This window comes from Juglans microcarpa x Juglans regia, chromosome 5D (assembly GCF_004785595.1).
Source record: "Juglans microcarpa x Juglans regia isolate MS1-56 chromosome 5D, Jm3101_v1.0, whole genome shotgun sequence".
Lineage (NCBI taxonomy): Eukaryota > Viridiplantae > Streptophyta > Magnoliopsida > Fagales > Juglandaceae > Juglans > Juglans microcarpa x Juglans regia.
Genome location: NC_054602.1, coordinates 9,797,909 through 9,812,555, shown reverse-complemented (window position 1 = coordinate 9,812,555; position 14,647 = coordinate 9,797,909). Strand labels below are relative to the sequence as shown.

General features: G+C 35.7%; 2 protein-coding genes and 1 long non-coding RNA gene across 3 annotated transcripts; 1 reads left to right on the top strand and 2 right to left on the bottom strand.

The window, feature by feature from the left end:
• Positions 1 to 1,981: 1,981 nt before the first annotated feature.
• On the bottom strand, positions 1,982 to 4,637 carry LOC121265317 (calcium-transporting ATPase 12, plasma membrane-type-like). Its single transcript, XM_041168899.1, has one exon. The coding sequence runs from the start codon at positions 4,410 to 4,412 to the stop codon at positions 2,007 to 2,009; it is 2,406 nt and encodes an 801-aa protein (XP_041024833.1). The 5' UTR covers positions 4,413 to 4,637; the 3' UTR covers positions 1,982 to 2,006.
• A 370-nt stretch (positions 4,638 to 5,007) lies between these two features.
• LOC121265318 lies at positions 5,008 to 7,985 on the top strand. The gene is made up of 3 exons (XR_005940648.1): positions 5,008 to 7,089; positions 7,645 to 7,750; positions 7,817 to 7,985. It is a non-coding gene; the product is annotated as an uncharacterized LOC121265318 (long non-coding RNA).
• Positions 7,986 to 8,253: 268 nt separating this feature from the next.
• On the bottom strand, positions 8,254 to 14,259 carry LOC121265655 (putative calcium-transporting ATPase 13, plasma membrane-type). Its single transcript, XM_041169345.1, has 2 exons — positions 14,017 to 14,259; positions 8,254 to 10,741 (listed from the first exon to the last, which is right to left on the bottom strand). Exons 1-2 carry the CDS (start codon positions 14,257 to 14,259, stop codon positions 8,426 to 8,428), a joined length of 2,559 nt encoding a protein of 852 aa, XP_041025279.1. The 3' UTR covers positions 8,254 to 8,425.
• Between the last annotated feature and the right edge of the window lie 388 nt (positions 14,260 to 14,647).

Sequence of the window (14,647 nt, the reverse complement as noted above, 5' to 3'; positions counted from 1 at the left end):
CCGGTTTTCGGTCCGGTCCAATTTTTCGCTTTTTTTTAAATGTAAAATAAATATAATAACGTATTACTTCTAATGATAAAATTTTATTAATAATTTAATATATATATTATGTTTAAAGCATATGATCAATTAAATTTTCATCTTTAGATTTTAAACTTTTATTTTATAAATTATAATAATATTATCTTATATATAATTATATTAATAACATATAATCAAACAAATTACAAATGTTCATATTTAAGATTAACATTTTATGTTATAATTTATAAATTATAATATGAAATTATTTCATATGTGATATATAATTATATATTATATATAAAACTTATATATATAAATATTTTGTATAATATATAAAATTAATTTATATATATATATTTTTTCTAACCTGTCCGGTCCGGTTCGGTCCGGTCCGGTCCTAGAATCTACGGAACCGAAACCGGACCGGATCCAACCGGTTTTCATAATATAGGAACCGGTTCCGGACGAACCGGTCCGGTTCGGACCGGTTTTCCAGTTTAAATTTACACCATTACGGTGTTAATTACTAGGATCAGTACTTGACTTTAGCAATAATACAGAAATGGTTTCCAAAAAAAAAAAACTGAGAGAAACTGTTTTATATTGTCATTTTTTTTAATCGATAGTTCATAAAGTGTTAATGAGAAATTAAAAAAAAAAGGTAGATAAATTAGAGTTAATATTCTGTTAAAAAAATACTAATCATAAACGCACAGTAGTTTTAAAAGGTTTGAATTTATCCTCCCATATGTTTTCCCTTTTCCCTAAAAATCATCATCTTAAATAAATAATCAATCAAGAAATTAATCACAAAAATAAGGGCTCTTAAGATCAGATTTTCTGGTAATCATATTTTTTTTAGTAGTAATAGTAACCATTCATTGACGGTCCTTACAAAGTTAGGCAAGTAGTCTTTGCACGTAGATAGAGTAACGAACTTGTGAACGAGTTTTTAAAACCGACTTCCTCTTTATTGGGTCGATAGACATTGCGTCAATAACTGTGTGGCGCACGTTTATCCCAAGTAATGGTACAAGTCTTCGCTGTCTTCTTTAACCGAAGTCAATGCTCTGCTAATCTTTGGGGAGAGAGAGCGAGAGAGATGTTGCGATTGAAGCCTTTCAACATTTTCCCAGTGAGTCAATTGAACGGTCCTTCGATCACTAACCCTCCGGTAATGCAATGTGTATGCTCTGCTTCACTTTGATCCATTGTTGGCTAGTACGAGAATCTTTGGTGGGTTTCATACATTTCTGAACAGTTTCCTTCAATGGGTTCTTACATTTTCCATGTTTCAATCACTTTCATGTTTGATCTCTCTCTCTCAGTGTGTGTGTAATGTTATGTTGTCTATGCTGATATTTTAGTTCAATGCTATATGTTTTCTCTTTGTTTAGTTAGATATTTTTTTGGTTAGCACAGTTAAAGGTTTTTCAATTGGCAAAACATTGGCACCATATTGGCCTCTTGCTGGTATTGCCTGATTCTAAGTTGCTCTTTCTCTCTGTACGATACCCATTTCACAAATTTTGCTTTGTTTTATCTTTCGTTTCAACGATAATAAAGATCCCTCTGGTTCGGTATAAGCACTTTATCTGCACGCTAATTATTGAAATATCTTGAATTAGAATGCAGAGAACTGCAGGGTTCGGTGTGTCACTAATTGTTTTAGCAGTTTCTTGTTCCAAACAATTGTTAGTTGACTAAAGTGAAATTAGAACTTGATGTATTTCCCTTTTATCATGTCATTATACGGTAAACTTACATGAGTTCATGGTGCTTAGGCGGGAGTAACATCATTCTTATGTGCACAACGTTTCTGGTTTGAGAACAGGAAAAAGACATGGAGATTAGTAAATGTTGCTGTCCAGCAACCAGAATATAAAGCTCCCAAACATCGTTGGGGAGACATATTATACGGTTGGGGAATGTTATTTGTACGTGCCCCTTCTTTATATACAAGAAGTGGAAATTGACATAAATTAAGATGAAACGGGTGTGGAGTTTTCGTTGATGAGTGGCAGCTCAAGATTAAAAGTCGGTTCTGAGGGAGCAGAGAGTGTCATACTGTTGACTCCCATATGTGAGTTAATTGGTGCAATCAACCAATCCCTGATGCAGCCTGATGTGCACTTTGTAGTGTAATCGATGGCCCATGAAACCACACCAATTGGAAGACAGACTAACCACTGCACCAAATTCAATCTTGCACAGCCAACTATATGTGCAATCTCAATGAAAGCCACCTGGAGTACCAGAGTGACACCCACTGCCACCCAAAACAAGATGTTTCGATGAATGCCCCTAAATGCGTTCTTCTTCTCCAGTTCTCTTGCATTGACTTGGTTGAATACTTGACAAAGAACAAAGCTATTGAAGATAATGGTTTTACTAACCTTCTCTTCGATGTGCAGGATAGCTTGCCATTTAAATTGGAAGGCCAGTAAGATGGCTACCTGATAAAGAACTTGACTGACAAGATTTCTCCACATAGGCTTGGTGATAAGTGGTTCAGTTCGTCTCATTGTCAGCATCTCCATTAGTGTCTCTGCTGGTGGCTCAGTCAGTAGTGCAAGGCCGCCAAGAAGGGCTACAACGAAGTTTGCCCAGAGCAACTGGACTGAAGTTATTGAAGAAGATCCAAAACATATCGTTGTTAGCAAGGTTATCAACAGCCCTGCAGCATTCATGGTGAGTACAAGTAGGATATATTTCCTTATGTTGTCATGAGTACATTTTCCGCAACTTACAATGGTGACCAAGAAATTGAAATTTCCATCCCTGATGATGATGTCAGCACTTTTTCTGGCCATTTCACTGCTACAAGCCTCTATCACGATCCCCACATCAGCTTCTTTTAGTACTGGAATCTCATTTGTTTTGACCCCAATCATTGCTACTTTATGGCCTTTTTTCTTCAAACACTGCACCAGAAGGAGCCTATCAGAAGGGAAAGAGCTTCTCATCACAGTGATTTTATCTACAATATTCATCCTCTCATCTGGGCTGTGATTGAGAAACTTTTCACCTTCGAGGACCATCCTATTTGAGTCGGGAAGCAGTCCACCTTCGCAAACTTCCAACCCTGACACATTATCTTCTGATACCAATATGATGTTAAATCCAGCATTTCTCCTAGCTTCTATTTCTTTTAGCATCTCTGTGCTGCACATATCAACTGCCATTGGATTTAGTGTTAACCAACTAGATTTATCAAGACAGATAGTTGTGACTGAAGCCATGGTAAGACAAGCCAAAGGTTCTTGAGCAATGGCCTTGTCGGAGAGCATCTTCTTATTCCAATAAGTGATGGCTAGTGTGATTACAAAAGGAATTCCTTCCATTAATCCAACCAAAGACATAACAAGTGAAGTTGTCAGGGTACTGATCTTCCCATTTGGTTTCAGAACAATTCTCTTGATTGCATTTATTATCTCCTCACATGAGATTGGTTTCCCCTTCAGGTCTGGAGGGCTAGAGTCAACATCTTTCTTTTCAAGCTTAAAACGGAGGAACAACACTACTAGGATGAGGATTGAGATTGAAAGCCCAGCAATTTGTATGCCAATATTCACCTTGTCAAGTTCTGCTGGTAAAGGGGTATTTTTGGGGGCATGCGTACCCTGCTTCATTAAATGACCCCATGTTGTGTCCATGCCTACAGTGGTAACAAGCATGCGACCAGTTCCTTCCGTCACCTTTGCACCATAGAACAGAAAAGGGTTATTTTTATCAACAATGAACTCTGAACCATCATTTAGTTTTAGGAATTCACCAGATATGAACAAACCATCAGCTGGGACTAGATATTCCCTCTCCAGGCATACTATGTCACCCAGCAAAACATTACAGAAGGATACTTTCTGTTGGCATCCACCCCGGAAGACATCAACATTTTCCCACATTTCTAATGCTTTCTGATTTCCTGTACATTTCATTGTTTGGGAATGCTTGAGCCAGATGTCACGAAGCGCAGGAACAACTACAAGTACAACAATGGCAAGAAGTATTATGAACCCTTCGTACCAACCAGTCCTGTGTCCTTCCTCCTTGATCCCAAAGCCAAGTGACAGCACTGCAGACACGAAGAGAAGGAAAATGATGTAACTATTGCATGATTTCAGGAGGATTTGAAGGAAGCTTCGTGCAGGAGTTTGGGTTGTGGCCGAGAGTGTGCTGGTTTTGCGTCGAGAACGTAGATCTTCCTCATCACCACGTATTCCATCCTCTAAACTCGTATCCAGAGCCTCTGCAATTCCTTGAATGCCTCCAAACTTCTGTAAGGAATCCGTGTCCTTATCCTTTACCATCTTTGAAATGTTTTCTTGCTGGAGTTTTGCGTCTCTGCTTATACGATTACCACTTTCACCGTCCAAACTTACATTCATGAAAACTTGAGGTGATGCAGATGATATTTCCACGCCTGTTATAATTTGTGGATCCTGCAAAATATCAATTACAACATATATATCAGAGTGATGACTATAATCTTAAACTTAAGTCAGTAGTCTTCAGGGCAGATGTAAAGCTCATCCTCAATATATATAGCTATAGTCCATACGAACTTGGTGTTTTCACAATGTAACCATACTGCATGTGTAGCAAACTTTATCCAAAAGAAGTAACTATATATACACACTCATCAATTATATATATTATTGTATTATTACTAAATATAAAAAAATATGTCATTAAGTTAAACTTTTTATATGAAATGTAATATATCTAAGTAAATATAATTAAAATCTTATTTAGAATTTAACTTTTTTTTCCTCATGCGTGTCTTTATGGTTTTCTCTAGTTATAGTTTTTAAGTTTTGTAATCAATTAATTCATACATTTTATTGAAATTAATGAGAAGTTAAAGAGGCCAGGGCAATCAGTTATGACTTTGATGACCAAGAAGAGAATATCAAAATTATTCAAAAAAAAAAAAAAAATTGGAGATCAAGGTGCTTATAACATATATATGCATCGACAGTACTCTTAATTAAAGTTCTATCTATTGTATAATGACTCAAGGTATGACGTTAACTTTAGTTTTCATCTAATAAATTTCAATTTTCTAATTTATGTGCTTGTGAAATTCTTCACATGCCTTTGATTCCCCTAAGAGGTTAAATTGCACCTAATATATTATGAAAGCTAAGTACGAAATTGTTTCAGCTAAAATATGAATATTAGTTTATAATCTCTACTTTATTCATGTTCCCCTTGTGCTTGGAATTGCAATATTTAGATCCCTAGCCAAAAGGCGCCGAACTGCTCTTCTTTCTTCAAGCACTACCACTTGTTGCTATATTTAATTTTCTGGTATTTACCCAGGTTTGGATGCGGTTTTGAGCATCCCTAAATCTTGGAGAACAGGTACGTACATCTAATTAAAGATGATAGGTCCGGCCCTGAACATGGTAAGGAAGGCTCGGTCATTTTTTTTTTTCATCAACAAGGACATATTCTTTGGGTTTAGCCTACGAAATTTTAAAACCTCATTAGCTAGGTTTCTTTTCTTTAAATTTCAGAGAGATAAGCAAGATAATTTATACTTTATCGATTAGAAAAATGAAGAAATTTATGTTTTTTTTTTTTTTTTTGTGTCTTCTCAATTTCTTAGTTTCTTTGTTAAAGGGGTTGGGGGATCATTCCTGAGCATGGTCTTAATTCTGTAACTGTTTGATGGTCAATATATATGGTTTTCAACTAATTTTTCTCCCTTTGCTAATTTCTGAAATCATACAAATGTAATAAATTAAGGACTATATATAAAAGAAACATAGTGATCACAACTGACATGTAATCATCTCCATAGCAGTATATTTAATTATTCATACATAGATTTCGCTCAAAATGATTTCGCTTGCATCATTATGTAGTTTGAAATATCAATAATAATGAATCTCTAATAATAGTTATCTTTGACAGGCCATGCATGATAGGGATGGCATTTCAAATACTCATTTAGTAATATATCTTTGTTTGTACCTAGTTATACACTAATATATGAAATCAGCTAGCATTGATCTATTTGGAGAAGTTGTCAAGAAGCTAGAAATATATCTGTACCTGCCATGCACAGAAGATCCAAGCGATCGAGACATGCAAGAGTAAGAAAATTTACCATTTCTCCGGTCATGCCATCGATATTGCTGATTATACTGTAATAGGAAGTTGATGATGAGACTGTATCGAGAGAAGGAGAACCCTTCTCATCATGAGCTAATTTATCTGCTCTCGATATTAGATTTCTCTGCTGCAGGATCAAAAGAATCCAGCGCCAACGTTCTCTTGCAGTGCTACTGTTGCCGGATATTAGCAAGGCCGTCTGCCGAGACTCGAGGTCCACATCGTGGCCAGAGCTTGTGCTCGACATACAGCTTGTCTGAATATGCATGGCGGCTGGCGCTGTGCATAAAACTCACTTTCTGCACTTCAACAAACAAATTAATCATTAATGGGTAGGCAAAAATAGAATGAAAGAATTCGATGGTATGATTGGTAGCCAGACATATATACTCACATAACTGTATTTTTCTCCTGAGCAGCCACACAATAACGGTACTGATGCCGATAGAAAAATTGCTTCATAGGTAGCTGGTCGTGTGTGTGTGTATATATATATGTTGCTTTTTCTGTTCAGATTATTTGTTTTCCTCGAAACTTCCTCCAAATGTTTAGGTAGCTCCAAGACTAGTGTAACTGCCGCGTGCTAAGGTTGGAGATTGAGGCTTCCATTACGTCTCTACCGATCATCCAAAACCGCGTGAACTTTTAAAATGATTTGCTTGGCATTATGAAGAGCAGAACAGACAATAATTGAATGCAGCTTGTACTTGATCAATCATCTGATTAAGATCATGCGGCGTCGTGCCTCAACCAACGTGATCATGTGGGACAGATCCGAGGGTCCAGCCATCTGACAGGTAGATTGTGAAGTGGTCACTGAAATTTCCGTACCACCGTACTGGAGGGAACTGAGGTCGATGACTCGATCATATTATTACGTCTTCTTCTATTAATTGTCGTGAGCTGTGGGGAATTGCAGCGATGTATCCACGTCTTCGCAAGGTATGCTACTGAGAAATTCACCTGTAGCCAAATAATCGGGGGTTTTTTCTTCATGAGATAATATGGCCAAAAAAAAAAATTAAATATTCTTTGTTGTCGTTAGTTATTATTGTTTTTTTTTAAAGCCAAATTTTCGTGATTTATTTATTTATTTACATTTAATGGGTCCGAGCTGTTATTAGTTGTTGGGGTGAATCAAAAGTTACCACTATATATATATATATATATATCTTTGCTGAAAATTTGATCCTAGAAAAAAAAATTATTTGTTATTCCTCTCAATATATATATATATATCTTTGCTGAAAATTTGATCCTAGAAAAAAAAAATTATTTGTTATTCCTCTCAATATATATATATATATATATATATATATATATATATATCTTTGCTGAAAATTTGATCCTAGAAAAAAAAATTATTTGTTATTCCTCTCAATATTTCTTAATTTGATATTAAATAATTAGCCCACAAATAAAATATAATAAATAGTTTCTATAATAAATAATTTTTTAATGATACACGAGTCCCTGTTTTGCAGCAGTACAACTCAGTTGTTTATATGGTAAATGGTGCTCGACGTGTTTAACTTTACGAATTACTTGAGAACTCTACTGGTGTCTCAATTACAACGGTTCCAATTCCAAGCCAAATGGTCAGGTAAAAAATGTCATTTAATTTAGATTTTTCTTGTTTGTATAATATTAAAGTGTTTGTGGATGACAGAGAGGGATGAAAGGAGATTTTTCTTTGAAGCTTCGTTCAAATTTTTGGGAAGATCCTTTTACTGACGATAAACAACGTTAACGTCGACTGAAAATGTTTTCGAGGAAAGCTTGACACTTTGAAGACATTGTACGTACGTAATGCATGACGTGCTTGTGCTTTATTTTGGAGTGAATGACCGCATCATGCATTATGATGTCTCGCGCCCTTAGATATGCGTTCATTGCATGCTAACAAGTTTCTTTAGAGATGCACTGAACACTAGCTAACAGGAACATAAATTAAGCAAGCAAAGTCCTTGGGGGAAAAAGTAAAGTGAAACCTGAAATAGGTGCTATATATACAGCCCATTGATGGATAGTCAGCGCGCGCCTTTTTAATACTAAATGCGGACAATTAAAATTAGTTGGATGTGAGATACATGTTCCTTCTAAGGTACGTTCTGTCAAGAGACATGTGTCCCGCATCTAACAATTTTGAAACTGGACCAAGTCAAAACTAAACTAAAATGGGGTTGGCGTCTGAGTTTGATGAGAGTCACCTCAAGATGAGTAGATTCTAACAGAGCAGAGGGTGTTATTCTAGGTTCCAATACATGAGCCAAATGGTCTACTTAACCAATCCCATGACATAGCCTGGTATGCACTTGGTACCCCAATCTATAGCCCATGAAACCATCCCAATTACAAGACATGCCACCCACTGCACCCAATTCAATTTTGCATTGCCCGCCAGGATATTTTCAATCTCAATAAAAGCAAACTGCAGTACAAGAGTAACGATCACAGCCACCACAAACAATCGGTTACGATGAATGCCCCGAAACATATTCTTCTTCTCCGGTTCCCTTGCATTCACTAGGTTAAATACTTGACAGAGAACAAAACTATTGAAAATCATGGTTTCACTAACATTCTTACAGACTCGTAGGATCGCCTGCCCTTTGAACTGGAAGGTCACCAAGATGGCAGTCTGATATAGAGTTTGACTGAAAAGCTTTCCCCACATAGCCTTTGTGATGAGTGGTTTATGTTGTCTCAATGGCCACTTGTTCATCAATTTCTGATGATCTGTTGGTGGCTCAGTCAGTAGCGCAAGACCGCCAAGAAAGGCAACAACAAGGTTTGCCCAAAGCAATTGGATTGTCGTAATAGGAGAATATCCAAGACACACGGTTGTGATGGCGGTTATCAAGAGCCCGGCAATATTCTGGGTGAGCTGAAGTTGTATGTACTTCCGAATGTTGTCATGAATGCATCTTCCGCACCTTACAATTTCAACTAAGAAACTGAAATTTCTTTCCATGATGACAATGTCAGAATATTCTTTGGGGATCTCACTGCTCCCCATCACAATTCCCACATTAGCTTCTCTTATTGATGGAATATCATTCGTTTTGTATCCAACTACCATTGCTACGACACGACCTTTTTCCTTCAAACACTTCACAAGAAGAAGCTTATCAGAAGGTGAGGAGCTTCTCATCACAGTGATATTATCTACATTATTCATCCTCTCTTCCTTGCTGTAATTTCGGAAGTCTTTACCTTCAAGCACCATTCCATTTGAGCAAGGAAACATTTCACAATTGAGAGCTATAGCTTCCACCTCCGATATTTCATCTTCTGAAATCAATATGATGCTAATTCCAGCCCTTTTCAAAGCTTTTATTGCGTTTCTTGTTTCTGCCAAGCACTTGTTATCTCCCAGTTGGTCGAGTGTTGGCCAAGCATATTGGTCAAAGCAGATGTTTGTAACTGAACCCATGGAGAGACAAGCGAAAGGGTTTTGAGCAAAGTCCTTGCCAGACAGCATCCTTCTATTCCAAAAAGTAATAGCAAGTTTGATTACAAAAGGTACTCCTTCCATTACACCAACCAGTATTGGCATGGCAAGTGAAGTTGTCATGGCAGCGATCTTTGCATTTGGTTTCATGAAAACTTTGTTCATCATATCAGTTATCTCAGTTGGTTTCCCTTTTAGCTCAGGGAGATTAGAGTTAACATCATCTCTTCCAAGCTTAAAACGGAGGAACAACACTACAAGGAGAAGAATATAGATTAGAAGCCCAGTAATTTGTATGCTGCTGCTCACATTTTCAAGTTCTGCTGGAAGTGTGGTCTTGAAGGGCGTGGCATGGTCGCTTATAAAGTGCATCAAATGATCACCACCCCATGTTGTGTCCATGCCCACAGAGGTAACTAGCATGCGCCCACTTCCATCAATCACCTTTGCACCACATAACATAAACGGGTTCTCATCATTGATGATGGTTTGTAGCTCGCCATCCAGTTTTAGGGATTCACCAGATATGAACAAACCATTAGCAGGGACCAAATTATACTCCCCATCGAGGCAAACTATATCCCCCAACAAAACTTTGCAGATGGATATTTTCTGAACGCATCCCCTTCTGAAGACATTGACTTCTAGTGGTTGCATTTCCAAGGGCTTCTGCTTTTCTAGGATCTTCCATGAAAGCTCAAGGCAAAAGTTACGTACGGAAGGAGCAACCTCAAGAATGAGGATGGCAAAAATTATAATGGCGCCTTCGTACCAACCAGTCTTTGGGCCTTCCTCCACAATCCCAAAGACGAGTGACAGCACCGCCGACAAAGAGAGAAGGACAATGATATAACGATTCCAATATTTTAAGTTAAACTGAAAGAAGCGATAATGTGCAGGAGTCTCATCACCAGGTATTCCATTCTGTAAATCGGTATTAAGAGCCTTTGCAATTCCTTGGACGCCTCCAAACTTCTGTAAGGAACGTAGATCCTTCTCCGTTACAATCCTAGCAATGCTTGCTCTTTGCAATTCTGGATCATTGTTATGATTGTCAATCTCATCATCCAAATTTACATTGATGGAAACATGAGGCGATGCCGATGAGATTTCTGCACTTCCTAGTGTAATGTGTGGATCCTGCAAAAAATCAATATCAATCACAAGATATATAAGTATATATTGTGAACTTTCTTCAACAAACTGATCATCAGTACTTGGTAGCTCAAGGCAGAAAAGTTCAAGAGAAAGTTGGGCACTTTTCCAAATTCAAGCACGAGTGTTGCAAATAATTCTTTTGGAAAAAGTAGCTAATTTTTATGATAACTAGTCGTATATATAGCTATGCGTGGGTAGATCGAAATAGCTACACATTGAATGAAAAATCTCATTTAGCATACCTTAAGACATGCATTACACAATAAATAGAACCTCTATATATAGGCTTATAATTATTATATTAGGGAATGGCCCTGGGTGCACATGACATAATGATTTTAATAATAAAAAAAAAGTGAAAAAGTCAGTAACTTATTTATCTGGAAAAAGAAAATACAAGGTTAAAGAAAGACAAAAAATAAAGATTAAAAAAAAAATCTCAACTTCAACAAAGTATGAGCATTGGTCTGTATCCATATTGGATTATCTATTTACTCTCTATATAATAATAAAATATTATTAATTTAATAATTTTTTAAATTTTTATTTTTATCACATTTTATAGTTCTACTAATTAAAATATTAATAATAATTATGTTCTAATTAAATTAATAATTAATATTATATATTGAGTGTTTTAAGTATTTTATTAGTTAAATTTACTTAAAGTTGAATTTTACAATGAGAATGCTCTAAAGCATTTCTATTCTAAAGAATAAAGTCATTTTAATTTTTTATTTAAAAAAATTGAAAAAAAAAGAAAGGAAAATGAGTACATTGTCAAAACAAAAATGACATGAAAAAGAGACGTCAATTTATATGCGCCGCGGAGCTATTAAGGGTCTTTTAGTAAAACATGATCTTTCATTGAATTCGACAAGGAAGCTACAATCAAATGGTCAAGGGTCTAAAGGACCTTTTGGTAAAACATGATCATTCATTAAATTCTATAAGGGAGCTACACGTCAAATGGTTAAGAGTTTGAAGGATATTTTGGTAAAACATGACTTAACGGAAAAATAAGAAAACTTAACGAAAAAATAATAAAAATTATTATTTATAATTAGATAGTCACTTATTATAATAGAGTAGAAATATATAATTTCAATCTCCAAAATTTTGATTGAGCAACTCGATCTCACAACATGCAATTGTTTGAGTGAACGTCACGAAGGGTCAAAATTATGCTATTTATACCACTGTACCAAAGTAAAAGAAAATAAGTTAGAGAAAAAAGGCATGTACAAATCATTTATATATATATATATATAGAAGATATTTATAATTATAAATTGTGTAATCGTTAAATAATCACTTTAAAAAAATAAATAAAGTATAGGATTTATATGAAAAAAATTAATTTTTTAATGCTATATTTTATTTTTTTTAAAACGATTATATAATATTTATATACTTTACAATTATATATAAAATTACTTATTTATAATTAGTAAAATTACAAAACTGCTAATTTTAAATAAAGGTTGTTGATTAATGCTTGCCTGTTGGAGGTTGGTAGCAGCACTGATATGATACAATTCGCTGATCTCTTGACCGACATGATCTGTGGAAACTTGAGATGATGATATTGCGGATGAGATCAGATTTTTGCTTCTCGTATTTGGTGAATCCTGCAAGATATCCGACTAGCTAGAAGATATCTGTACGTAATTAGATAGTAATTGATTTTTATTTTATTAATCGAAACTGGCAGTTGACAATAGGGGAGAGAGAGAGAGATAGATAGATGAAAGACTAGGAGATCAATTTTTGTGGATTAATTAATGGTCTAGGAATACTCTATATCATTTGCTAGCTAGCTAGGGACAGACACGCGTACGTACACGAGCCATATATTTTCATGTAGGGCCTTCGATCGCTCGAAAAATCGAACCACATTGAAAGTGACTAATAACCTTTTTTTTTTTAATCAACTGATAACCTACTTACTACTATCAATAATCTGTTAATTAATGTCAGTTCAGTTCTATGCTTGCTTTTGCATAATGTTGTTCAGTATTCTTGCAACGAAGGTGATCTCTTTGTATTTTACACATATATACATACATACATATATATATATATATAAATAACTTATATTTATATACTCATATATAATCGCTACCTATTGAACTGTTGATAAACTCACCTCTTACCTCTAATATTTTTCAGATGACTTTAAAGTGCTAATTGAAAATAGGAATAGGAAGTCAGAATGAGACTAGTTAAGTGTAAAGGAATAAGTGCTTGGGAGGCACAAGTGGAGTACTAGTTTTAAACAAGTGTCAAAGAACACAAGGGACCATTAGAATATTTATTAAAGAATCTAATAATTCTTTACTATGTTATTAGTTTGAGTCAGTGTTTTAAATTTCGTACCGTACCGGCCGGTACGGCCGAAATTTTTCGTTTCGGCCGTCCGGCCAGTACAGGTACTATACCTGTTCAGTACCAGCCAAAATACCGACCGTACCGGACTCAATTTCGGCCTGTACCGGCCTATATTTCATACCGGCCGATATTTCGGCCTGTGTTTTTTTTTTTTTTTCAAACTACAAGCTTATTTTTTAACCCCCAATTCAGACTAGACTATTTACAATTTATATATATATATTTGTATATCATTTATTTATATATAGACTATTATTTTAGAATATAATTTTTATATATATTTATATATACAATTTATTTATAGATTGACTATCCCGAAACGTTATCCCGAAACGCTATCCTGAAACGGTACCGGTATCGAAATATTTCGTTCCAGTGCCTTGACCGATACAGCGTCCGGTACGGTATTCAAAACATTGGTTTGAGTACTTAATAGGCATTATTTGAGACTTGTAGAGTTTCTTTGTCAAGTTTATGTTTACACTTTGGAACTTCATTACGAAGGAACGTCAAATTTTGAAATAAATGAGTTTTACATGTTATAGAGTAGTTTTCCCTGTCTGTTAGAGTACAATATAGATTATTGATTTGTGATTTTAAGAGACAGGAATTAACTCATGATCGTCATCTTAATTAGGATCTTGCAGACTGCTTATTCTCAGGCTTATTAATTATCAGCTTGAAGAAATACAACCCCACACCCCCACTTCCCAAAAAATCCAAACAAAAAAGAAAATGCAAGTACACAACAAATTGGCTACAGTATTTATATATATTGTAGCAAAAAGAAATTGATAAGAATCCGCCAGGGACAAATCCTAGCTAAAACACATATTCTAGTTCTAAAATGATATTTTGAAACTTACTGCTGCTGTTGCTGCTGCTCCTATGTCGTCATTCGAGGATGAGACTCCATGGAGAGCATTAAGAGAGCCCATCTCAGCTAATTTATTCGCCGCCGGTTTTGATACAAGTAGATTCCGCTCCCGAAGGATCGAAAGAGCCAGGCGCCAACGCTCTCTTGGCGTGGTAGTACCGTTACTACCTGCTTGTATTACCATCATCTGACGTTCATGATCAGACTTTTGATGGCCAGAGCTTGCGTACATGTTTATCAGTTAGCTTGAGCACTGAATGCGCATGGCTAGCTGCTAGATCTGCATATGGAATCCTTATATATAACTTGCTATAGCTAGCTGCTGGAAATAAGTGTCAAGTTTATGCCCTGATCATTTAGAAAAATAAAAATTATTAATTGAAAAGGTGCAGCCAATTCCGCGTGGGGACATACGTACGTACAATGTTTTGGTTTTTTTACTTTAGAGCCTTGCAGGCAATTTCGCGCGTGTTTTTCGGGTCAAGAAAGACATGCATGGAGATTGTTGGCGTCAACCACAACTTCTACGGACCGATTAATAAGGAATAAATTCCTTTCGGGGGACTTTCCGAAGGAGGAAATATTTCCCGAGTTAGAAACTTTTTTGTACTTCATAATTT